Source organism: Sciurus carolinensis, chromosome 12, assembly GCF_902686445.1.
Source record: "Sciurus carolinensis chromosome 12, mSciCar1.2, whole genome shotgun sequence".
NCBI lineage: Eukaryota > Metazoa > Chordata > Mammalia > Rodentia > Sciuridae > Sciurus > Sciurus carolinensis.
This window is the reverse complement of record NC_062224.1, coordinates 24664935-24691621: the sequence shown is the minus strand read 5'-3', so window position 1 is coordinate 24691621 and position 26687 is coordinate 24664935. Positions and strand designations below refer to the sequence as shown.

Here is a 26687-nt window from a genome sequence, read left to right as displayed (position 1 = left end):
CCTCTAATAAAGTCGTGTTTATCTCCCCAAGACTGTAAATACTCAGGCTGGAAAAACTGTCCCAGTTCAGACAATAAATTATATGGTCTTCCTAATTATAACCACAAAGTGACGTTTAATTGTATATACTACCTGGTTCTTAAAGGACGTGATTAATACTGATGTTACACGCTCCCATTCCCTAGAGATTTTGCCATATGCAAACCTGATTTGAGGGCCCTTACTTGACCTGAGGTATAGCCAGATACAAACATATTAAGTAAAGTTATTTCAAAATTCCCCTATTTCACTGCTGCGGCTCTTAGATATTAATGCCTACCACATTAAACACTGGCTTTATTCATGAAATCAACATGAGAACATATTTATCTTATCTGAGCACTAAATTACTTTTTTTTCTTCTCAGAGATTAGCCATAATTTTAGGTTCCTGCAAATCGCCCTCCTCAGTCACTAGTAATTAAATCGTTAATGGCAGTATGATAAATAGTAGGCTATTTTGATCATACGGAGGAAAAAAAAAGTATCTCCGTTATATAATTAAGTGTGAGAAAAAATAGCCTATCATTAGGCTTAAGTTTGACTCATTATTTTTATCTTTTACCACATCTTTTCCCCATCATATTCGCATTCTCTTCCACAGCGGTATGTGCTTACGCTACAGGCCTCCTGATAATGTCTGACATAAGCAGAATGTTCAGGATGGGAGTGCTGGAGAAGGGTGAAGTATTCACTTCCTTTGCTAGGCAGGCAAATAGTTCAGTCTTAATTGAGGACTCCATTACTTTTTTGGTCTTTACTAAAAAGATACCTACATTTGCATCTTTAAATTGAAGTTGCATTTAAAACCTCCAAGATCATTTGCTACTGTCCTTTCAATCGTTCATCCCACGAAGTCGTTAGAAATCACATGCACGCAATGATTGCGTAGGCTTTCTGATGAATCCATGTGTGTGATTCCTCATGGATTTTAGAACATGAATGACAATAAATCAAATGTTCTTAAGTTTTCAGACAAATACAGAATGTTATATATTAAATAGCATTCCTATGCCAGAATGGGCAATAGCAATATCAACACCAGGCATTAAGCCACCATAATAACCATGATGGCAGAAACAAAGGTGCTTGGGAGGAGAATATCCACCTAAGACTGACCCACCTACCTCCAGGCTTTGTGTGTAGGGAGGAGAAAAAAAAAAAAAAAAAGAAACAAACAAAAAAACTAGACACCCATTAAAGTCACTGTGTTTGGGTTTTTCTGTTGTCATCTGTACTCAAACTATATACAACCTAAAAATAAAAGGAGGTCAAAATTGATGACTTCATAATCAGTAAGATGCCCCAAACACTTACTTTCTCCTTTGAGCCCACCTGCTAACCCCACAATTGTCTCGACTACAATTCAATTAATTCAGCATTGCTTCCTTTTGCCCAAGTTCCTTCCAGCGAGTGTGAAATTAGCTAACGGCTGAAATTGGATGACAGATGTGGAAAGGTTTGAGGATATTTCCTCTTACAGACATTCTTAACTGGAAGTATCTAGAAAGTCTCTTCACAAATGAAATCAAACCAATTTAATTCAGTAAACCCTAGAAGAAAGAAATGTGGCTCCAGCATTTATTTGTTAACTGGGCAGGTCATTGCCAAGGTCGCTTTCCCAAGTTTCCTAACAGAGTCCAGGCTCTCTCTGGAGGGGTAACCACAGAATTTAGCACTTTTAACATTGGGAGGATTTATCCACAATAAATGATGTTTGTTTGCCTGGAAGATGTTCCCACTGCCATTCGAATGAGCACCCTAAAAAGCTTTGAACCGCAACAGTGAGTCAGAGGCTGCCGGAAGATGCGGCCCAACTTGTTCTGCAAAGGGTTTTTTATGCTTTGTTTATACAAAACATACAAAATATTCCCCTTTACCCAATATTTTTTATGACCACCTATCAGAAGGCAACTAGAGGTATAATTCTGGATGCTGAATAGAGCGGGTAGGTTTAATTCATGTAAGGAATTAATTAGGTATTTGACAAACAGGACTAACTATTAGAGAGAGTTTACTTGGGGAAAATAAAGGGTTAAAAATTAGAGGCCGCCTCTGAGAACTAGGTGTCCTTTAGAATTGGGAAGTGAGCTACATAGAGGGAAAGTCCACAATGTGGGTGGAACAGATGCAATTCAGAAACTAAGTGGGGCCAAAAAAGGGAAAAGAAAGAAAGAAAAGAAAGGAAAAGAAAAATGCCTATGCTGATCCCCCAAGTGTAGCCACTTGACCTGAAAAACTGACATTGTCTCTCTGAGGAGGATTCTAAGCAGCCCAGGCCTCCCAGCTCTGATTTCCTGGCTGATTTCACTGAGCAAAAGCAAGGGATGACACAGCAAGGTCCCCAGGCCTGCCGATGACCCCAGCTCTCGCAAAGTGAAATGGCAAGTAGAAAGAGAGGAGCCCAGAAGCCCTCAAAGGACCAGGAGAGGAAGCAGGAAGCCACAGCTGAGATCCAGCCCTCAAGAAGTGAAAAGAATTTAAACCACTATCCAAAGGTGACAGGCCCAAAGCTGTCAGTTACACGTCAGAAATTAGAAATAGAAACAGCTCCGACACCCAACAGAGGTGGGCCTGACAGTTTTCTGCAGCCTCCAACAAATCCAGGAAATTCTCAACAGCCTCGCAAAGGGTGCTGGGAGCAAAACAAAGCGTGGTCCCACTGCACACAACCACAAGTTACCCACAGCAGGGTGCTGTGCGCAGATCTGGTGACCACACCCTGATCAAGACACAGGGTCCATCAAAATGGCAGAGGGCATGTGGAAAGACTGCTCTCTAAAGAGAAATCCATGAAACCACCCTTCTCATCTGAAACATGAAGCAGCTACTTCCCAGGCTCTGGACCTGTCCCCACTCTGGTCTAGCCACTCAACTTTGGGTTTTACCAGTGAATTAAGGCTCACAGATCCCAGGGCACAGGCTTGGTGCACAATGTGAAAATGCACATGGAGTGCCTCGCTCAGAGCAGGGGAGGAAGGCCATCTGACAGACTTTCTTTCAAATCCCAGGGAGCACCGTGGCCAAGAGACTTGATCTGTGGCCTCTGAGGCTGCTGCTTTAAGCTCCAGGATGTAAGGTCCTGCCCAGTAGGTAAGTGCCACCTGGCTTAGCTGGTGGCCCTTCTGAGACATGACAGATTATAAAATAAAACCAGGGTATGCAACGGTGTGTGTTTAAATTTGAGACCAGAGGTGGGGAGGTTGGGGTGAGGGTGCAGAACTGATGCACCAAATTAAATGCAGGCCACCAAGAGATGGCATAATTAGAAATATAATACAGACTCAACTAAAACTCAAGTCTCACTGCGCAGGGCCTCAACTTGTTTTACTGTTCCAGCTCCATGGTGGGTGCATTTAGAAAACTCTCTAGCCACACAGACTATAAGAAAGATGAAAGATAAGAATTTCAAACTTAAGTTCATCTGTTCCTATAAAAATATTGATGACACTGAGAAAGCATAAGATACTACTTAATGAGAGATTCAACCAAATGGTTCAAAAGCTAAAAGTTTAGTGGAATCCAATATGCCAAGTCCTTCAAGAAAGACTTAAAACCCATTTTAAAAATGATTGTACAAATTCCTCCTTTCATTGTGTGTGTATGTGTGTGTGTGTGTGTGTGTGTGTGTGTGTGTGTGTTTGGGGGTGGCAAAAAGATTTTTTTTCAGGTTCTTCAATAATAAATATAAAAATTCTAAAGATTTAAGTATTTTGATAGGTATAGAATTCTATTTGGAAACAACATATGAACATGTACACAGATATAAATTAAATCAAAATTATCATGTTCTAAATATTTAAGTAGTACAGGCACCTGTCATGTAACATCAATCTATGATAAATAGAAACTACTCCCGTATATTTGATTTCACCTAAAGGGGAACAAAATATCATGACCTTTGCATAATGATAAAGGCAATCAGGTCTCACTACGGGTTGGTTTTAAAGTTACTGATAAGTGATCTTACTCAAAATAACTCTGACAAACTGTTTACTAATTAAAGTTACTACTTCACTCCTTTTTTTCCCTTTTTTAAATTTTTATTTTCACAGACTGCATTTTGATTCATTGTACACACATGGGGTACAACTTTTCATTTCTATGGTTGTACACATAGTAGACTTACATCATTCATGCAATCATACATGTACATAGGGTAATAATGTCTGTCTCAGTCCACTATCTTTCATTCTCCCACCCCTTCCCACCCCATTTCCCTCTACACAAAACAAAGTTCCTCCTTTCTTCTCTTGTCCCCCATCACCCCCCTGGTTAAGTATCATCATCCACTTATCAGAGAAAACATTCGGCCTTTGGTTTTTTGGGCTTGGCTTATTTCAGTTAGCATGATATTCTCCAACTCCAACCATTTACCAGCAAATGCCATATACTTCACTCTCAATAGTGTATTTAAACTATCATAATTGAGCTCATAACAATTACACTTCTACAAAAAATCAAAGTTGAAAGAGGAACTATCTCGAGAGTTAGGAATTTGAGGTTTTAAATGAAAGCATTACTACTGCTAATATCAGTATAATAAGTAATGATAAAGCTAAGATAAACTTTGCGTGGAAATCTACAGCGAGAGAACACAGCAGAGGAAGAGAGGGCTTTGCATTCAACTCCCGCTCCCGCTGCTTAACTGTGTGACCCAGCAAATTCCTTAACTTCTGTGCCTCTGTCTCCTTGCTTCTAAAATGGGAAACACAGGAGGACCCACCTCACAAGCTGCAGTGCCTAGCAGAATACTCAATAAATCCTGTCACTCACATTGTTAATGTCATTCCATTATTATTGCAATTTATAAGGGATGTTCACATATATAAGTAGCTTATTACTATTAAGTAATAATACAAAGAAATACTTTATTTAAAATTTAATTAAATCACATGTCAAGTATATGGGAAAGGGTATGATTCATACCACTACTCTTTGACTCTTTCTGACAAACCCAAATGCAATGAAGAGTCATATATAAAACGTGATTGGATAGATGGATGCAAAGGTAAGTTCCAGGTAGGATATTTAATAACAGCTAATATTTATTGAGTACACTCATGTTCACGGAGTATGCTCAGCATTTAATCTTACTATTATAAATATTACAGTTCAGAAACTGAACCCCACCAGGCTAATAACTTCCCAAGGTTACTATTGAGTCGACTCAGGCAGATTGACTTCAGAAGACCTGCTGCACAGTACCCCTCTGCCCACAATGAATTTCCTTTGAAAACAAACACTTTTCAAATATTCCCCTCACTCTGCTCATTACCAACAACAGAAATAACCAGTACTGTGTTCGTCTCTCTAGATGAAGACACACAGGCATGTGTTTACAGGAACCAAATTTCCTTTATACCAGCAATTCTCACATCTGTTAATGAGGAGCAGCTGAATTTTCATCCCTAGTGACTAATGCTTTTCCTTGTGCTTCTAGAATTCTAGTTTATGTAGATTTACTAAATAGGTGTGCATGTGCATGTTAAATAATTTCAGGATTCCCTTGAAATGATATAGAAACTAATCCAATTTACTGAAAAAAAAAAAAGCTCCTTTTCGGTGATATCATCATCTAGATCAGGATTTTCAACATGCAGTTTAGTTATCCATGAATCCTAAATTGTGAATGAATGTTATATGTATATAGGTATATGCATTTTCTTGGTTTGAAAAATAATTGCATTCATCAGATTCTTCAAAAGGCCCTTGAAAATATTAAAAATCATTTAGCTAGAGATCCTCCAAAACAAATTACCTCATTATACTAATTTTAGTCTTTGGGGTTCTCAAACAGAATCTGTTCTGCTATCCAAGGCCTTATGAGTTCATGCCAGAATGAGAGCAAAATTCATGAGAGACAGGATTCTGGATTACGAATGGAGAGACTTGTTTCCAGCAGAAATTCTCTGTATAGGTGACCTTGGGGAAATCACTTAAAATTTCTGGATTTAGTTTCATGGGCCTGGAAAATAACTGTATGTTAACTGATGATGTCAAGGATTTCTCCCCAGCTCCATTATGACATAACTATTCCACACCTGCCATGCAAAGTCAAACAGAAGTCACTGAAGCCACTTACATCACTAATGAGTTCAGTGCATTTTCTGGCCAGTTCCATGCTTAGGTCTTCAATAACAGGCTTCAGGAATACCTGTTCAGAGAAAAAGGGAACATTTTTGTCCTCATCCACGACAGGAACAAATTCGTTCTGGGGTACATAAGGGCTTTCTCACGTACCTTGTCTTCTTCATTTTCTTCTTCCTCTGTTTTTACCTCTTCAGTTTCCTCTTTCCCAGTCTCAAGCACAGGGACCCTCATTTTTACCCTGTCAAAATATTTATATTTTTAAATTTCACTAGAGTAGCAAATTTTTATGAAGCACAGTGCTGTGGAGCTCCTGTGTGTCTCTGGTGCTCAGACAGGAATGACCTTGGCAGGCTTCATCTCTGGCTCACACTTCACCCTCCTTATCTCAATGGAGTATGAGTAAATGGAACGGATCCCCGGGGTCTGCCAGGGCCATAGGAGGAAAGGACACTTTCTCAGGTGGAATTCAACTTGACAAACTTTTAAAGTCAACATTCTTTAAACTGGTTAAGAAATCCAAAAGAAGAAATTATTTCTCTTTCACTACTTCAGTTCATCCATGAAACAGTTTAATAAGGACCTAGAGGTTCTAGGAAAACTACTCAGTTACAGTGTTCAAGATACCACAGCTCAAAGTCTGTTATCACAAAGATTCCTCAACTCTGTCTAAATAAAGCTTTCTCTGGAATGTCAGACAGCTCTGACTCCATATAGGGAACCTGAATCATTCAGACTCATTTCATTAACCTAAATTAAATGTTTTATGAGACATTCACATACTTTCCACAGCCCCCCCAAAATCCCCACTTTATATTAGGGGGTTGGTAATTTATCATGAAAAGCCCCTTGAACCACTTCAAAGAATCTATTCTGAGTTAATTATGACTGTTAATTTTATATTAGGGAGCACTGTATTGTATTAATTGTAAACATCATTAAACATGAGCAGTTGCCATTAATACATGTTGATAAATCATTGAAGAATTCTAGAAATGTCACTGCTTCGGAAAATAATCATCCTCTTTGATTCGCTCATTGTGTCAATCTTCACAAATTCAATAATTATTTGTATATTCCTCAATGCTTACTGCACACTTTGAAAAGTTGGAAAAACAAACTCTCACAATATTTATTATGTAGTATATGTCACCAGTTATATCATTAAAAATATATTTCTCACAAGAAATTCCCTATTACCCAGTTAGGCAATTCTAAGACGCTACAAAATGCCTAATTTATTTATTTGGCTATTTCAATCATAAGGTGAATTTATTTTTCCAAAGCAACAGCATATTAGTGTTAGATATTTTTAAAATACCCTATGGTGAATAATGAAACTAATTATATAAAATACACCATTATTCAAAATGATATACCATTCCAAGTAGCCAAGTATAATACCATTTTCTCTTGATATGCTACCTAGTTTTCAATTTATTAAGGCCTTGGTCTTACCTAAACTGAAAATTTTGGCAAGGAAAACATCCCACATAATTGTCAAAAACAGATCATTTCTCAAATTCTGTTCCACTAGGCAAAAGTTTCACAAAATATTTGGCAGGAAAAAAACAAGTTTCTTAAACATGTTTGAGAAACCCGTATTCTAATCCCCGTCCCTGCCTCTCAGGGATCCACATGCCATATTGACTTATGGACTTCTGAGAAGACCTCAACCAAAAAGGACCTGTTTATGTTTCCTTAACCAGTTATTTCCCAAACAAGAATCCTATCCTCCTCATCTTACCTATCATTGTTTTTCAATGATACCTGTTACCCCAGAAAACTAACGTTCTTCTGTGAAGTATTATTTAGGGAAACACTGCTCTATTCTGACAAAATGTCATGTTCTTGAAGAACTGCTGGTGTTGTCATGAAATGACTTTTGATACAGGTTAAATTAATGACATCACATATCCTGCTGACCAGCAAAATGCCAAAAAGAACCTTTCCCAGGCATGCTGAATTTGGGAACTTTACCAGGAGTGTCATGCCTGCCTGATGCAGCAGATTCTACAAGGAAACTCACTGTGCCTTATACTTGTGCCATGAAGGGAAGAATGTGTGGTCTCTGGTGGTTCCCCTCAAGTCTTCTGCCAGAAGACTATTCTAATATGCTGTAGAAGATCTATTACATTAACTTTAGGGAAGGAACAAGTTCAATGGGGAACAATGTCTAAAAAGTTCTCTTGCAAACTTCTCAAAATACAGAAAGGAAATCAAGCCAGAAGTGCCTGAGGCACACCTCTCAGCTCATATTTGAGATGACAGTTCCTGTGATGCTGGTGGTGACGTCTGCTCCCCATGGTGAACTGCCTGCATCAGGGTTGAGCACAGCCGCCATCTTCCTTCTGTCATTCAATGAGTTCTTAGACTTTGCACATTGCTGCAAGAGAACAATCTGTTGAGATTTAATGCACAAGTTTCCAAAGCAAAACCAAATATCACATGCATTTGTGAACACAAATTTTCCATTTGAGATTTTAGAATCAGAATTTTAAAGCCAATGGGCCCCTTAAGAAGCCAATACAACTAAAGCCCTCTCTTTTACAAAGGACAAAATTAAAGCCAAGCAAAATTAACTGTCTCATTTGCACAGTGATTCAACGGAGGGCTACAATCAGAGCCTAACTAGAGCCCTGTTTATTCAAAATATAAGTGTTGCTATGCTGGATACTGTGCTTGATGTTAGAAGATACAATGGTGAATAAAACATGTTTTGTGCTAAGATTAGGTAGGAAATAAAAAACCCATCATTCAAGACTTGCTGGATGAACTCTTTAATGGATTGTCTGGCAAGCCGCATACACCATTACTTTTGATTGAATGCATCTTTCTTCCTTTCACCTATGAGTATAATATAAAATTCATGTCAAGTTTTCTCTAAAAAATTTTAAGCCCTGCACTTTATCACAGTAAAGCTCTCCTGTCAGTAGCGCTAAAATCTGACTTGGGGGATAAGAAAAGTGTTTTTCATGGACAAAATTCCCTATCATCTTTTTTTAAACCAAGTTTAATGTTGTATTCTAGAACATATTTTTACCTTGGGGTACCCCCAAAGGGAATATCTGTACAGTTGTTAATCCCTGTTACTACCCTGCACTTCATTTATGTTGGCTTTTTTGTTTTTTTCACTTTGGTTATGTCCCCATGCTGATACAGAATGGGACCAAGATGAGAATCACATTCCTTACAGTGAGACCTTCCACCTCCAAGTCTAGCTCTACTATATCCTCTAGGGCAAATTATTTAACCCTTCTCAGTCTCTAATTATGCATAAACAGAAAAACTGAATTACTCTAAGTTAATAAATGGAAAGCACTTGAACAATTTCCAACTAGCCAGTAAAGGTACACAGTTACAGGAGAAGCAGGGACTTCTCATTTAAAAGGGTGAGACTCTATGCCATCAATATCTTTGCAAAGGTTAGAAAGGCCTCCTACAACCTGAGAACTTAAAGAGCTAAGTTATGTTTTTATGATACACATGTCTTCTATCTTTCTATAGTTTGATGTGCATGCATAGGCAACTGTATTTCCACATCTGACCACCACTGCAGTCACAGAGTGCCTGGCCATCCTCAGTATCCTGAAGGTCGCACATCCCTCAGTTTTTGACAGATGTTTCAAACTTGTTTCACTTCTTTCTCGTTTCTTTTCTTTCTAGTGATAATGGATGTGCTCTTCCTCAACACCAAGACAAGGGACTTGCAAATGAAAATCCATAAATAAATAGATCGATCCTGAGTTGAAATGAAGGTATCCAGGGCGTTCACTAAAATATGCACCATGGTATGCTGATTGTTTTAAATTGAAGGAACTTCAATGCTGGAAGAGGCTCTTCTCTGAAGTTCCTTTATCTACCTACAGACTAGATCTGCCAACAAGAATACAACTGCCCCTACTCTGTTATTTTATCAACCAAGGAAGAGTAAGGTCACATCACAGAAGAGACTGATGGTCCAACGTCAGAAATCGGGAAAATTCTGTCCTAGTTACTATCATTCTCCAGGCCCATTCATCTCCCCTAAAAATCATTTCCTCTAAAACTGCCTTCACCCCACAAAGAGGGTGTTTAAGTTTCTGAACCTCATTGGGCTGTTGGGTACTCATCCTCCTGTGATGCTCCCATGTATGTAGTACCCCTGTCTGCCTTTACCTCCGTTAATCTGTCTATTTTCAGTTGATGTCAATAAACTCAATGACTAAAACTTCAGAGGAAAGAGGGGAAGTTCTTTTGCCCTGATAGGAAAACTTGCAGAGAGATGATGATTTGATTTCTACTAAAGTGAATTCAACATCTCTTATTATAAATAGCCATCCTAAATGACCAGGTAAGAGAAGAACTAACTTACCTGACTCAATTTCCTGTTGGGACAGTTTTTCACCCTCATTTTTAGTTGCCTGTTTTTTTGGTTTTTTTGTTTTGTTTTGTTTTGTTTTGTTTTGTTTTTATGACTTTCCCTGAGAAAGTCCCTGCTTCTTGATGGAATCCCTAGCAATTTTACATTTGCCTCATCTTTACACATCACTTGGCATCTGCCCAAAAGAGAACTTTGCTAATAGATAAGTGGGGAAGAAGCAAGAAATGAAAGCACTCTAGGGCAATTTGTCCTCTTTATAAAAGAGATGAGTTCTGCTTAATATTAGCCCAATCTATTTTCATAATTTACATTAATTAACATATCTTCTTTTTAATGGCTCTTTCATTACTGTTTGTTCATTAGAAATCAAAAGAATACAAAGCTACCTTAGTAATCATCACAATTACCACTCACGCTACTAAAATAAGATTTAATAGACTTGTTTATATTTAATTTCCATTTTCACACATATAGATCCTACATATGTAGCCAGATACTGGAGGAAGAGAAGAACAAGCATCTGCCAATAATTGGGGGCACAACAATTATTTGATGGAAAGGCCAAAATTAAGAGGATATTTTTTTCTCATTGAGAGGAGGAAGGTGCTCTTATTCACTGTCTATATTAACATTAGCGTCCAATGAACTGGTTTAATTTGCAACCTACTTGAGATGTTATTTCAGTTATTATGACAATGATGCTAACCTTATAATCACTCCTGCAATCCCCACCCCAGGAGACTCCCAAGGTTCGAGTCGTCTAGATGAAGTCTATAACTAGAAGCAAAGGGTCAGGTCAGACAGAATAGTTTGAATACCACCAAAAATATCCCTTTTCTAGAGTACTATGTGACGTGTCAGGAATAATTGTGAAGGGCTTTGAAATTGGTGCATAAATAAAAAAAACCAGTGGGTGTCTTATCTAGGGCTGTCATTGGGACCATACTGTCCTTTCACTGCCTTGGAACTATTTTATAATTCCATAAATTGTTGAAAACTGAAAATAATACAAATTATCCTTATCCACAGAAATGGAAATTAACTGTGTCCTGGGGAACACAACTGATTATTGCCCTGCAGATTGACCCTTTTTTGTCTATTTATAAACTTACTCCAGGGCTGGGGGTATAGCTCAGTTGGTAGAGTGCTTGCCTCGCATGCACAAGGCCCTGGGTTCGATCCCCAACACCAAAAAAAAAAAAAAAAAAATCACTCCAGCATTCCCTATTACTCATAGGATTTTAGCTCTACAAATGCACCTTTGACCTAATTGTAACATCTTACTGGTGCCCTCATTTATTAATTTTGAAATGTGCTTGTCTATGCTTAGGAGACTCATTTATTTTTTAAAAAATTTATCCTTTAACAGTTATGACTGATTTAATTATCCTTAATTCCTTGTTTAACATTCAGCAAAAATAGAAAGGCAAAAGGAACTCTCAGAGACATCTCTTTTCTCTGAATTGTGAAATAGCTGTACATATTTTTGGCATTTATTGAAATCAGCTTTTTGTTTTTTGTTTATAGGTCTGACCTCTTTGGACTATTGGCAAATGCCACAGGTGTGCTTGTACATATGCACATTCACACACACAAAACACGGACACCTCTCTCTCTCTCTCTCTCTCTCTCTCTCTCTCTCTCTCTCTCTCTCTCTATAGCACAGTTAATTCACCACAGCTGCCAGTTCCCGCCTGAAAATCATAAAAGGCTTCAATAAATGCAAAGACTTAATTACTTCTCACATCTGGAAAAACTTGAATATGAGAGTGGATTTATTGAAGAAGCTCTGTGCTTGGCTGTCAACACCATATCCAGAGCCAGAAAGAGAGCAGGCTTGATCACTCTTGGCAATTCTTTAACCCATTCAGAGATAGATGATCATCAATTAATTCATAACATGGCCTGTTTACATGATTTATGAATTTTATGAAAACATAATAAAGTAAATAATTTCCTAGTAACTTATGGAGAAAAGCTGTCTTTGTCATGTTTTGGCAGTTGTGGGGGGGATGATACATTAAACTGTGGAAATAATGAAGTCCTTATATTCAAGGAAACAAAGGAAAGACTTTGAGGGAGTGTAGAGCATACTAAAAATGGCCATTAGAACGATAACTTACGTAAAAGCATGCAAAATTAGACAATTTGGCTCTTTAACGAGAAAGCGTGATAATATGTTTCTGAAAGGGAAGTAGGAAAGTTACGTGAGCTCACCGCAAGAAGACTTAGCAGAAACTAAGGACTGGGCAGATCTCCCTCAGAAAAGAATATTTAAGCTGGAATTAAGCAAAGTGATAGCATACAGAGAAGCCATCCAAAGAGCATTTGCAAAGACCCAGGGACAAGAGTTGAAGGGACCAAAAGTTCAATGTCACTGGAGCAGGAGAGATGAGGGAAGAGGAGGAGCTAAGGGTCTTGCAGCAGCCAGAGACCTCAGGGGAGAGCTCGATGAAGTAAATGTATGGAAATCACTTATCCTAACACAAAAAGCTTAAGCTGGTTTGAACCATGAACCCTTTACAAATAACACAGTTCCTGGTCAATTAACTGTGGAAATAGCAGCTTTACAGATACTCTATTCCCTTTATATGCCTTGAACTTAATTTTTACCCCTTTCTGTTATCATCAGCCAAATGAAATATTCCTTGTGTATCTGGACATTATGAAAATTCCTAGTGAAGAAAGTATTTTCAGGTTTATTATGTCTATGAAGGAAAATACTCAGGGGGAAATCCACTTGTATTATGTGTACCCAGAAATAAATGGAATTTCTGCTAAATGTGTCTATAATATAAATTTTACACTTTCACATTTCTATGATTACAATTTTATTATTGAAACGTACCTCTTTTTCTACTCTACAAAATAAGTGACATCAATGTTTGTACTTGAATCTTAAGCATCGAATTACTCACACCTATATTCACAAATGATTTCTATCCTGAAATCACGATTTCATCAGACCTTAAACCAGGGAAAACAGTGCAGCTAATGCTTCCATAGAAGTTAGAAGAAATGGTAAAAGCAAATTCAGAACTATTGAAACACTAATACCTGAGTATTATTCCAATCATTTCTATAGAGATTTTCCATGTGTAACTCAAAATATAATATTAAAACAGGATGATAATTAAGTAAATATCTCATGAACACAGCTGTACAGGTAGTGATGCTTTAAAATAATTGATTCCCTCCTAATAGTGAGAACTGGTTTAACATACATAGTGGTGATAATTACTCTTTGAGGCCTTCATAATCCTCATTATTTGTGTGTAAATAAGTACTAGGTGGGTGTGGGTTTGTCTTCATCTATTCATTTCACTTAATAGTATGTCTTGTATGCATTTTGTGAGCTAAGAACACAATATAACAATATAAGTTGGTCAATTTCGTTCACCAGTACCTCCCCCTCCCAATCCCCTGGTTCCCTTGATCTACTGGTCTTCCTTCTATTTTCTTGATGTTCCCCTCCTTTCTTCCCTTTTATTCTCACTAGCTTCCACCTATGAGAGAAAACAAAACATGAGATTTTCATAGAGATTGATGCATCCAATGTTTCACTGGAATGAGATTTTTCTACAATTAAAAAAAAAGTAAATTTTCAAATACTCAACAGAAAAGATCTTAAGCAATAAAGGAAAAGAATATTTCTCATTCTGTTCCAGGGCGGAACCAGCTTCTTTCTTTCCATGGAGCCAGCAAAGTAGATGCTTTAAAGCTGCTGGAATCTTGAATAACATCCAGATGCAATGAAGTGCTTTGAATCTAAAGATATTATTACATGAAATGATATTCAAGGTCTTAAATTTTATTTGTATCCTCCCTCATCCAAGGTCTGTGGAAAATTTTGGAGAAAGATGAGCTGCATATAAAAATGGAGGAAGATAAATCAAAAACTTTGGGGAGCCCTCTCTACTGACCCCTACCCTGGACTATGAAAGGGCACAAAAAAAAAAAATCACTCCACATATAAAATCCCATTTAATCCTCACAACATCCATTTCACAGAGGAGGACACAGGAACTTAGAGCAATAACCGCCCAAGTTCTCCCAGTAAGAGATTCAAACCCAGGTCTTAACTGTTTCAAGGTGTGTAAAACATACTAGACCACAGAGCAGTGCCACACTGGTGACCTTATTCCGTTCTGGTAGTGATATTATTATTTTCTATCATCTCCTTCCATTTCCAGCTTCAAAGGAATTGCCATTACTGATGGTTATTTAAAGGAAAAGTACTTCTTGCAGAATGGAGATAATTTGGTCCCTGTGATCTGCAGAAACAAGGTTCCATAGGAGTTAGAAGAAATGGTAAAGCAGGCAATAATGAAAGCATTATGAAGATCCTTGACCTGATAGGAATCTAACGTGAGAAACTTCCCTGATTTTCACTCATTAATAATACATATATAAGCAACAGTTAAGTGGTAAATGTTTACTAGCATCTCTCCCAGAGTTTAAAGGGGCTGTTAAATAAAAATGTATTTTTGTTTAAAAATAAAGCAGCATAATTGTTAAACTGGAACAAGATGTGCATAAGCAGCTCTATCATGCCAATATGAGACAGCATCACAAAGTACCGCAAGTAACAACGAAAGCTAACATCTAATGTTTTTTAGTTGTAAGTGGGCGCAATACCTTTATTTTATTTATTTATTTTCATGTGGTGCTGAGGATTGAACCCAGTGCCTCCCACTTGCCAGGCAAGCACTCACTCTGCCACTGAGCCACAACCCCAGCCCTACATCTGATGTTAAATGAACCAAGAAATGCCAATCCACCTGACGCCAATCCTCCAAGTGCTAAAAATGGGCATTTTTTGAGGTCTACAATTATGCCATTCCGCTATTCTACTACTTATCTGTACATTGATGAAATCACTCTCAACAAGATTTCAAACTTATTTTGGGCAGCAGTTTCTCTGCTGATCACCAGAAACCAGGATCATGAAGTTCGAGTCATGCAAGACTTTGCACACACAAGTGGATCAGATGTAATAAATACAATTTAAGGGGCAGATTTTGTTGTATCCAGATTGTCTTTTATACACAACTACCTTGATACCCAAAAGGATCTGCTTATTTTTCCTCAAATGAGATGCAATACATAAAAGTTTAGAATGCAGTAAGTGAATGTAGGAAATACTTTACTTAAGTATTTAAGTAAAGTATAGTGGCTTTTATAAAATGTACTCTGATTTACACAAAACTACTGAATATGACTGACAGAAAAACTTGAGAATTCTCTCAATTTAGGCTAGCATATTAAGATAAATTTGTGCAATGTATACATAAAAGAAAAATTGCTTTTTATATTTAAGCTGACATGAAAATTTCATGTAGAGATGTAATTCTTTAATATATGCCCTCTATTCTGTTTCTCATAAATCTAACCATTTTAAATGCATAAAGAAGCTGCTTTAAGGTTTCCTATAACAAAATTCCCCCCAAAAGTGAACTTTTTAAAAGCACAATCATATTTTGAGGGTCTTTTTCATATCAAAAATTTTACCTGAGTCTAAGGTTTGCTGAAAAGGGAATATTTTTGCTGGCACAAGATAAAGTAGAAAGGCTATTGTAATTCATGATTTTCACTAAGTTTTGATAATAGCAGAGTATTATCAAATTCAATTAAGTATTTTTTCCTACAGAAATATCTTTACATGTACTTTGAATCAAGGCTGTACTTGGTTCCTTATTTTAATGTTCAAAATGACTGTATGTGTTTTTCCTTTGACAGTTCTTCATGGTATTTGTATTACTATCTCTTGTACAAATAGTGTCAGGAGTTAGAGAAAGCTCAGAAATTAACTTAATCAGGGCAAATAACTAAATTTTATTATCCCATTTCATAAGTGTGGGGTTTTAAAAACTTAATATAGTGTTATATTTTCTTAACTTTATGAGTTTTTTTTAAAGATTATCTGATTGCCCATTAAATGTGGCCAACTCAAAATACAAAAATTTTTGTAAACATGTAGATTACCTGCATTATAAAATCTAATCTTCTGGGATAGGTTGGCAGAAGACTTTTCTATAAATTTTTAAAAATTATTCACAATTTTATACTTCCACTATTTCTTTATTTAATTTATATAGTTATTTATACTTTAGCTCAGCATTCTAAAAAGTTTTTTTTAACCTTTCCAGAATAAAGCAATGGTGAATGTCTGCTTAAACAAACAATCTTTGTTTAAATATGCACAGGTTAACATTTTCATAGTATAAGAACTAAATATTTTTCAAAACGTCATCAAAAATAATAAAATAAATTAGATTACAGTCTTTTATAATGTTTGCATTTCACAGACAGGACCAGTGATTTATTTGGGACCATGATTTGACTATAAATATAACAACTAACTCATGCAGTAGATAATAATGGGGCTTCTTCTCAAGTTCTTTATGTTCTGCTCAAGAATAAAACACATGTGAAGTGTCATGAGGTTGTATTCAACAATAATTGATAGCAGACTTTTATTTTATTTTCTAGGTTGGAGACCAGGATGACCAAGAACAGAGAAAATTTGAAGCCCTCAAACCTCAATGAATGAATCATAGTTAACAGAGACAAACCTGTTGTCTCTGGAGAGGGTGAACATGGGGACCCATGTTTGGGGTAAGCACTGGAAAGCGTCAACACCAGGAGGATCCTAACACCTGGGTTCAAAACCTTCCCTCTGTACAAATTAGACCAACTTTCTAGCTCAAAGACTGTATGATTGTCATATGTATCTACTTATCTACTATAGACAGAGCATCCCTGATCCAAAAATCCAAAATCTGAAACTTTCTGAACATTGACATGAGGCCCAAGTTGGGTAATTCCACACCTGACTTCATGTGGAGGGTTGCAGAAAAAAACACAGATGCACTAAAAATATCATTTAAAATTACCCTCAGGCTATGTGTATAAGGTGTATGTGGAACATAAATGAATGTTGTATTTAGATTTGGGTCTCATGCCTGTTATGTATATGAAAATTTTTCAAAATCTAAAACACCCTGAAATCTGAAACACTTAAAACCTGCAATCAACCATAATACAAATATATCATCCATGAACAAATTCTTTTTCAAAAAAACACTTTTTTTTGTTTGGTGTTTTCTACTATTGGTTTTGGCCAAAGGGCAACAGAAGTAACCCATGTGAGACAGTAGGCATGATGATTAGCACTTTACATATATCATCTCATGGAGGACACAGAGACTCTAGAAAGTAAGTACATTGGGATCCCCAAAATGAAGCTCAAAAGTAGCATCAACGTGACAAGATCCAAGACCTTCTATATATGATTATGTATTGCCTCGCCATACAACCTGCTGTATGCATTTGACTCTGTGAAATGCTATTGCTGAAATGCACTTTTTAAAACTCTTTTTATTATGATTGTAGTTCAAAATCTAAACAGGTATGACTGTGTAGCTAATAAAGTGCAAGATAATTGTAAAATCCATTCCCAAAAGACATCAAAATATTTTAACTGTTATAAAACCATAGTTTTTAAACAACTATAGGGCATTCTCATAGTTAAGTTTGAAAACTAGTACATTTAAATCAAGTACATATACATAAGAAAGTCTAAGTGGGTTCCAGATGCATATAAAAAAGAGATGTATTCCCAAGGCACGAGAAATCATCAGTGAGGTAACCATGCTTAGAATATTCATGCCTATGTGTTCCAAATCGATATAAACATAATCAGTGGGAAATTAAATTCTGATAGAGCCAAGAGTATGGCTTTGAAAAGCTTTTAAGCATTTATCTCCACAGTGATCTCATGGGGAGTTCAAGCTTGCTTTCAGGCAACAACACTGTCCAAAGCTCTAAAAAGCAGATATTTAGCATAGCATTCAATCTGTTACAAAAAATGTCTTTGCAGTTTGACTTAATAAAAGACAATAAAGTTTTTAGATTATCACAAATGGGAAAAGAAATAATCATCTTAATAAGCACTGCCTTCATCTTCAAATTTAGCTTTCTGTCTCTTAAGGTCACAATAACTTTTATGATTCTTCATAATAACAATATTTTAGATTTTCTGCAATGTGAATGTGTGAAAAACTAAAAATCACTTTTTAAGAATATGACCCACACACTATGTTTCATATTAGTTCTGTTTGATGTTTTCAGTTGTATTACTAGTCCCCCAAGGAACACTTACAAATTGTGTGACTTATGGAAAAAATCAATGGCATTGTATGTTTGAAATACAAATGTACATTTTCTCATGTATACGGTATGTTCAACATTTGACTCAAAATATCAATGTTCAGGACAACAATTTATAAATCACTGTTAAAAGATTGTAAGAAATGAAAAACAAAAAATCTAGTCTTCCATACTCAAGACTCTTATAATCTATAAGTAGAAACAAAGCAATTAGCAAATATAAAGAAGTTACCAGAGAAGTACAGAGTGTTGTGAGAGTTCAGAAGACTGAAGAAATTCCAAGTATCAGGAAGATTCTAAAGTTTCATGAATATTGCCTTTGGTTGTGCACTTACAATGATGAGTTTGTTTTTCCAAAGTGAGAAAAATGGAGACTGGAAGACATGTCACAAGCAAAGATGACAGAAGAGTCACACTATGAGCCCACGAGAAAAAGGTTCACTGTGGCGTGAGGAAGATGTAGGAGAGAAGAACACAGAAGGCAGACTGGAGACTGCTTCAAATATCAAGGCAACAATTTTTTTTTAATCTTTAGTGCATTGCAGTTCCACATAATGGTGGGGTTCATTTGACCTATTCATAAATGCATATAACATAGTTTTCTCCATTTGAATCCCCAATCTCAAGGCAACCATTTTATATATAATTCCATCAGAAACCTTGAGTCACAAAGTTTTACTCACGGAAGTAACATACAGATCCAGTGCAGAAAAATCAATCCAGTTGCAGTGTAGACAGGGTAAGCTGAAGTAGGAAGAAAATCAGAAGACTTTGCCAAATTGTCTATATGAGAGGGAAAGACCTAGACCAGGGTCATGGAAGTGAATAAAGGCAAAGATTTGAAATGTATTAAAGGTGTGGGTTGCACAAAAGACAAGATGTGAAGAATGAGAGGAGAAAGGTAGTGGGAAGGTATTAAGAGCCACTCTGAGCAGAAGGGAGATGTGTTCAGACAAGGGAATGGGTTGAGTCAAGATGGAATTGTTCCAGTGGAGCCCCAGCCATCAGTTAGATACATAAATAGTCATGATTAAAGCCAGGACTCAGTTCAGAGGTGGGGGGGTCAGAGTTCAGAGTTCAGAGAGCCACTGGCAAATCTAGGAGCAAGTACCCAGAATGCTTTTCAAAGGCATTTTCTAAAGAAAGGTAATTTGTTTCCCCAAAGACACTGCTAATCCTTCTCTGTGAACACAGGAAAAGGAACACTCCTGAAACAAGGACTCTTATGAGTCAGAGAAAAACTCCATTACAATTCTTAACAGCATAGCACATAGTAAAGACCTAAAGAACAGAAGAAATAAATGAACTCATCATGACAAAAAGATTTCACCAACAAATATTTTTTGACATTAACATGCAAGCCACCAGGTTTCGATATTTTTAAGGTCAATGTTTTAAGTCATATCTGCAAACTAAAAGCATATTTATATCCAGATAATAAACATTCTGTTTAAATAGGGTTGTTAAAATTTATTTTCAAATGTTATCATAATCTTATAACTCACTTACACAGTATAGTAAGACATAAAAGACTATTGTGTTATAATAAACCCTATTAACTAAATCAGTTCTCATTTCAGAAATAGACTTTTATTTCCTGGGTGAGAAGTGAAACAAAATAAACCACTGGTGATTACCAATCACCCAGTCTAACTAGATGTTTAATGATAGTGAACTGCTAAATTTCAGGATTCTAGAACAACAGGCAAGAACTTTCGTCTTTGCAACCTTTAAATGTACCTGGAAAACTACAAAAGAGGAGAGGGTAGAAATGGAAGTAAACTATCAACTTACAAAAATTAAAAAATTAAATTTTAGGACTATCTAGAGTTCTGTTATGAAATCTTTCTTTGGTAGCTCTGACATAAACAATTTTAACTTTTCATTTTTCCTCCCTTGATTAAAAGCCTCTAACGCTGTTTAGGTATAAAATGTGTCTCCAGCTGAAGTTCTTCCAGGTGACAGTCTGATTATACACCACCACTCTAGTGACGGATCAATAACATTTGACAAGGAATATATGGTACATGTCCTGCAGTGTATTGACATGCAAGGAAAACAATTAGAACTTTTATTACTTTTTTAGTTCTAAAATTTAAGAAAGAAAACTTCACTAATCTATGGCTCTATAATAGCACATGTATGTTATTTATGGTCAACACAAAATATATAGAGGAATGGATGCAAACTTATTTACTGAAAGGGACCATGTGATTAAAAACAGATGTATCAACAGTAGAGGGATGGGAACAGGGAAAGGGAGGAGGGGAAGTATTGGGAACTGAATTACAGCAAATTATATTCCATGCTTTTATAATTGTGTCAAAATGAATCCTAATATTATGTATAATTTAAAAAAAGCTCATAAAAGATGAAATAAAGATGTATCAATACACTAAATTTTAAATCTCCTGGAGACAGGAACTGTACCTAGTTTAGGCTAATATTCAGTGTCTACTTTGCACAAACGTGTTAAAAATACAGTATTAACTTTTTTAAAAATCAGCTTATAAATCCCAAAGTCTACCATTTTCTTCTCTCCCAGTACACATACACAAAATCGCACTTAGTGTTGTTGGCAAAGCATTATCGTCTGTAATAGCCACTAATATTGCAATTTCACACTAGCCTGCCACATTTAATTCACTTCTTTCTTCAAAATGGCCTCTGCACCATTTCTCTGAGGGAACAAATCTATAATGGCAATGGTTTTCATCTTTCTTACTGATGTGTCTATCACTGTCACCAACGGAAGCAACTCACAATGCTGAGCCAGCCTGCAAGCTGAGGTTGTTCTGGAAATAAGTATTTTATTTACTTCAGATTGAACATAAAGCTCCAAACTATTCACACGTCAGCCACACATCACTATGAATCATGTGTCTCTTTTGTAACTTGGAATTTGGAACAATGTGGGAAGGTTCAGGAAAAATGAAGGTAGTTGTGTGAATTTTGATATAAAATAGAAATCCTGCAGGGAGGATGTTCCGGTCAACCCCGACAGGTCACCTCTCTGAATATCATGTAGAACACCAAGCAGCACATCTACAAAATTAACATGTGTTTCTGTCTCACACTGGACTTCAAATTATTCTATTTTAATTTCAAGATGCTTCTTAGAAAAACAGGCGAATATCATATTAGTAATATCTGAAGAAAAATATTTTTAAATTACTCCTTTTCCTTTTTTTTTTTTTTTTTGTTTGTGTTTTGTATTTAGGATTGAACCCAGGGGTGCTTTACCACTGAGTCACATACCTTTTTATTTTTTGAGACAGGGTCTTTCTTGATAAGTGCCTGAGGCTAGACTAAAACTTGGGATCCTCCTGCCTCAGTCTCCCAAACTGCTGGGATTACAGGCATGTACCACCACGTCCAGCTAACTTCCTCTTCTTAATATCTAAGTAATTTAATTGTGTTGAAAGAAAAATGATATCATAAGTGAAATTTAATATGATCATTGAGTAAATAAGGATGAACACTTCTGATTAAATATTAATAAATTAACAGGGCCCTAAATGATATATGTAGGATACAGTGAACATAATGGTTAAAACATGCTGGAATAAACAAAGTAATTAGAATCTGAGCTCCATCACTTACCAATTCTGTGAGGGTGGGCAACTTATTTAATTTCTCAAAACGAAGCATTCATTCCTCTTCAATTAATCTGCAATAACAAGGACCACATCCTCAGAAGGTTCTGTGATAAATCAGATAACATCCTTAGAGAGCACTTAATCAGTGCACTTGAGTGGTAAAGAAATACTTAATACTTTGTAATTCTCTCAAAATTTTTTCCACTTAATATGATCATAATAAAGCAAAAGATCAGATCATGCATAGAGAAACTATGGAAGGAATTAATCAAAGAAATACATTTCTGGGCATCAGCAGTAAGGTTCCAGATTGTTTACTATTGCCCATTTCAAAAAGTTTCCAATGTTTCTAAAAATGCAAATTATTATGATTAAAAATGAACTAAACTATACATAATCTTAAATAATCAAAACCAAGAAAATATTTTATGGCAAGAGAAGACTTTCAGCCCGGGTCTACATCCTTGCTGGTCCACGTTTTGTGAGAACATCACACTTTTTTTTTTCTTTATAGAAACTCATGCAATACATTGCTTGGAAACACACTTCTGGTTCCACTGCTAACTAGCTGGCTGATGTTGGCTGAGTCTATGCAACCCACTAAGCCCCACTTCCCTTCTTTGTGAAATGGATAAAGCAGTCCATTCATGAAATATCTCTACGAATTCTTTCATTTCAACTACGTTCCTATAGTCATAGGAATCATGTCACCATTCCTTTTTTTTTTGACTGGGGATTGAATCCAGGACACTTTATCACTGAGTTCCATCCCCAGTTTTTTTTATTTTTTTTTTATTTGAGGATCTAAGTTGCTTAGGGTCTTGCTGAATTGCTGAGGTTGGCCTCGAACCTGTGATCCTTCTCTCTGGGATAACAGGCATACACCACAGCTCCCAGCACCATTACTTTTGTTTAAAAAAATTTTTTAACACATTTTATAGTCTTTGTTATCAGATCTGTATGCTAATAGAACATTAATAAATAAAATAGCATAAACAGTTAAAAACAAACTCGATACGTATGAAAAAGGGTATCCAATACAGTGAGATGTCTTAACAAATAAGTCTAGAGCATCACAGGAAAAATAACTGGATCAACTCCTCATATCTCACACCAAGATAAATTTTAAATGGAATCCAAATGTAAAATATGAAACCAAGGGAGAAAACACTGGGGAGTTACTTTGTAACTGGAAGTGGGAAACCATTCCTAGCTCAAAATCAAAGCCAAAGGGGAAATAATGACAACTCAAAATGGTCAAAAAAAAAAAAAAAAAGAAAAAAAGAAAAAATGGATAAATAGTTCACAGGAGAAAAGAATCACAAGTGGACATCAACATAAGAAAATTTGCTCAACCTTGCTAAGAAGAGAAATGCAAATTAAAATGACATGAGATCCCACTTTGTTACTTTTTGAATTAGTAAAAATTCCTAAAGTTTGACAACTTACTCCAATGGTGAAACTGTGAAGAAATAGGCCCTGTCATATTAATATTGGTGGAAACACCAATGGTTCTACCCCAGTGGAGGGGATTTTGGCAATATCTAGCAAAATTACGTATTTGCTTTTTAACCTATCAGTTCTCTCATAAAAACAACTCCCAAGAATACTATAATGGTAAAAAAAAAAAAAATAGGAAATGATAAATGTACAGTATTATTCATTTTAACAGTAGTAATAGCAAAGAACTGGAAATAACCCAATGCACATCAACAAGGGACTGTTTAAAGAAATCCTAGTACAGTTGCATAATGGAGATCTGCACAAGGCAGATCTTCATATACCTAATCAGCGATCTGCAGGACCCAGCAATCAAGGTAAAAAGGCAAGTACAAGCGTGTGCAGTGTCTGTTACCATTTGGGTAAGAAAGGGAAGAATTCATGCTACATAAACGCTCTGAATTACATATTGAAAACAATGAAGATAGGATGAAGCCAAGCTATTAGAAAGATCTATTGTGTGTGTGTGTGTGTGTGTTTTATTTATTAGTTTAAAAATTAATGTAAAAATCCAACACCTGAATGTTGTCTGCAATTTTTGAAATACAAGCCAGCTAATTAGAGCCAATTGCTCTTCCTCCTGCTACTAATATCCTGGTCCTGTACAGAAAAGTGATGGAACCTGTGAGGGAACAGAGTAGAGCAGCAAAATAATGAAGGATGAAGAGGCAGTGGGCAAGGGGACATGGAGGAACCAGCAAGAGTTAAAGGATGTGCTTCTTTGATGAGAAAAGGAAATTGCCCTGCGAACTTCATCTTTCCCAGGTCACATGCAATTCATTTTGTCCATGACCCTCTCTCACTCTGTACCCTGCCACTTCCAGAATCCTGCTAGCCTTCTACGGCCTTCTGGAAGCTTCCAGATCTTTCCTCTTTTCTCAAGCCCCCTATTATAAAACTGATTTCAACTTCTTCTTAAAGTCCATTCCTAGTAAAAATAGATTCGAACTAATTGATAATCATTTCATTGATTAAAATTCCCCTCCTCCAATTCCTTCTAAATTTTGTGGGTGAAACTTAGAATTGTTGAATCTTAATGTTGGAAAACATTTTTGAGGCCATATAGTCCTAATGTCCCAATTAAGAGATGAGATTATATGGTGTCTAATACAATAGAAAATGATTTTGAAGGATTCTATGTTGCGTTAAAAATTAGCTCCAAGTCTGCTTCTCTCCCCGCTCCTCGTAGAAAGATCTTAAAAAATAAATTTTTACCAAGAAAAGGACAGAACACAGAGAAGAAATGCAGATAACAATAGTTTCTCTCCCAATATATTTCATTTTGTAATTTTGATTTTTGGGAAATCGTGTTAACATTTTACATAACTAAAAAATATAAATAACTCAACAAAACAAATTAACTTCTAAAATTCAAAATCACACTGAAATAAATAGGTTAAATTACATATCAAATTAAATGATATATCTATACAGAAAATAATTCTAGCATTTTGGCACTCTACCTTCACTTTACCAGGTACTACCAGCATTGCTATTTTGAAAATACTACATTTTTATCTTTCAAAAAAGCATGTATTTACTAGATCTGTCCACTAAATACATACAGAAGAAATGGCAACCTACCAAAATATTAGAATATTAGAAAGACTATTTTAAATTTTTGTTCATCAATAGTTTGAGATAACCACTGAGAATATGATTCTATGCCTTTTCCTCACTCAGCACTGTTAAGTAAATACAGAGTATTACTGATCCATGCCAAATTTTTCAGGTCTAAGGTAAAGTTAGAAAAATAAGGACAGATTCTCACACACACACACACACACACACACACACACACGGCTGGTTATCATCCATTCACCTCTAACGAACCTCTACATTCTCCCTCCTCTGCCCCACTCCAAGTCCCAGGAGATACCTGCACACAGCACTAAATCCCTGCAGGTTCACTCCTCATTGAGTTAGGCTAAGGGAGGCAGGAAGAGGAAATGAGAAGAACAAAGAATTAGAGGTATTTTTTCCCCACATCCTCCCTTCTTCAGTGTCCTGACTCGGTAGTGGTTTCATCCTCACAGGTGTGACTCAATCCAGGTGGGCTCTCCTCCACAATCCCAGTTCTCCATGGGCTTCAGCCATAGGGTACTCCCAACTGCCTCAATCTCTGGGCACATAACCATCCCTTAAACACTCCCGCAGCCCTTTAAATTGTCTCTTAATTTCCCATCAAGTGGATTTACTCTTGTTTCTTGCCCCACTCTGACCAACATGTGAACACACACACACGGGCACACAGTCACACATATACATGTACACACAAACACACAAGCATATACAGGTTTATGCAGCTAGACATGTATACATATAGTTATACCTATACATCCACACATATGCGAACATACTTAAATTCATATATTCTATTCACATATACACACATAAACACAGCACATATAAATAAGTACATATGTGATTATACATGAACATGCATGCATGCCTATGTGAAGTTGCCAACAAACCTTACTACAATTTAGTGTGAAAATGCTTTTTTTTTTTTGGAAAGGAAAATAGAGTAGTTAATGATCTCCTAAGTATGTTCCCAAAATTACTATGGTTCTAAAATCTTATGACTCCAAATCAAACGTCTAGACACTGAATGACTGAGCAAAACCCATGAAGAAGCCACAGGGTCAAGAGAACAGAGCAGGCACCTGGAGAGCAGGTGTCAAGGGACAGCATTCCTGCTCTGCAGGAGCCAGGTGTGAGAGAGCCAGGACTTGAACATCTCTGTGTCCTGCTGACTCCTCTGTGCCCTAGGAATGGGAAGGAGAGCGCTACCTACCTCACTCTGTTGTTGCGAGGCTCCAAATGCACTAAGTGCATCAGAAACATTAAAAGCTTGAGGAAGATAGATCTCATTCTATTTAATCAGGATCTGTACACTGATACACCAATAAATTCATACAGTGT

At 36.4% G+C, this 26687-nt stretch overlaps 1 protein-coding gene across 1 annotated transcript in view; it reads right to left on the bottom strand.

The window, feature by feature from the left end:
* Nebl (nebulette) overlaps positions 1–22921 on the bottom strand; it is a 124698-nt gene extending 101777 nt beyond the window's left edge. The window contains 4 exon segments of the mRNA XM_047521769.1: positions 6124–6195; positions 6282–6369; positions 8374–8529; positions 22267–22921. Of these exon segments, the coding sequence (XP_047377725.1) occupies positions 6124–6195; positions 6282–6362 (153 nt within the window). The 5' untranslated portion in view covers positions 6363–6369; positions 8374–8529; positions 22267–22921.
* Positions 22922–26687: the final 3766 nt, after the last annotated feature.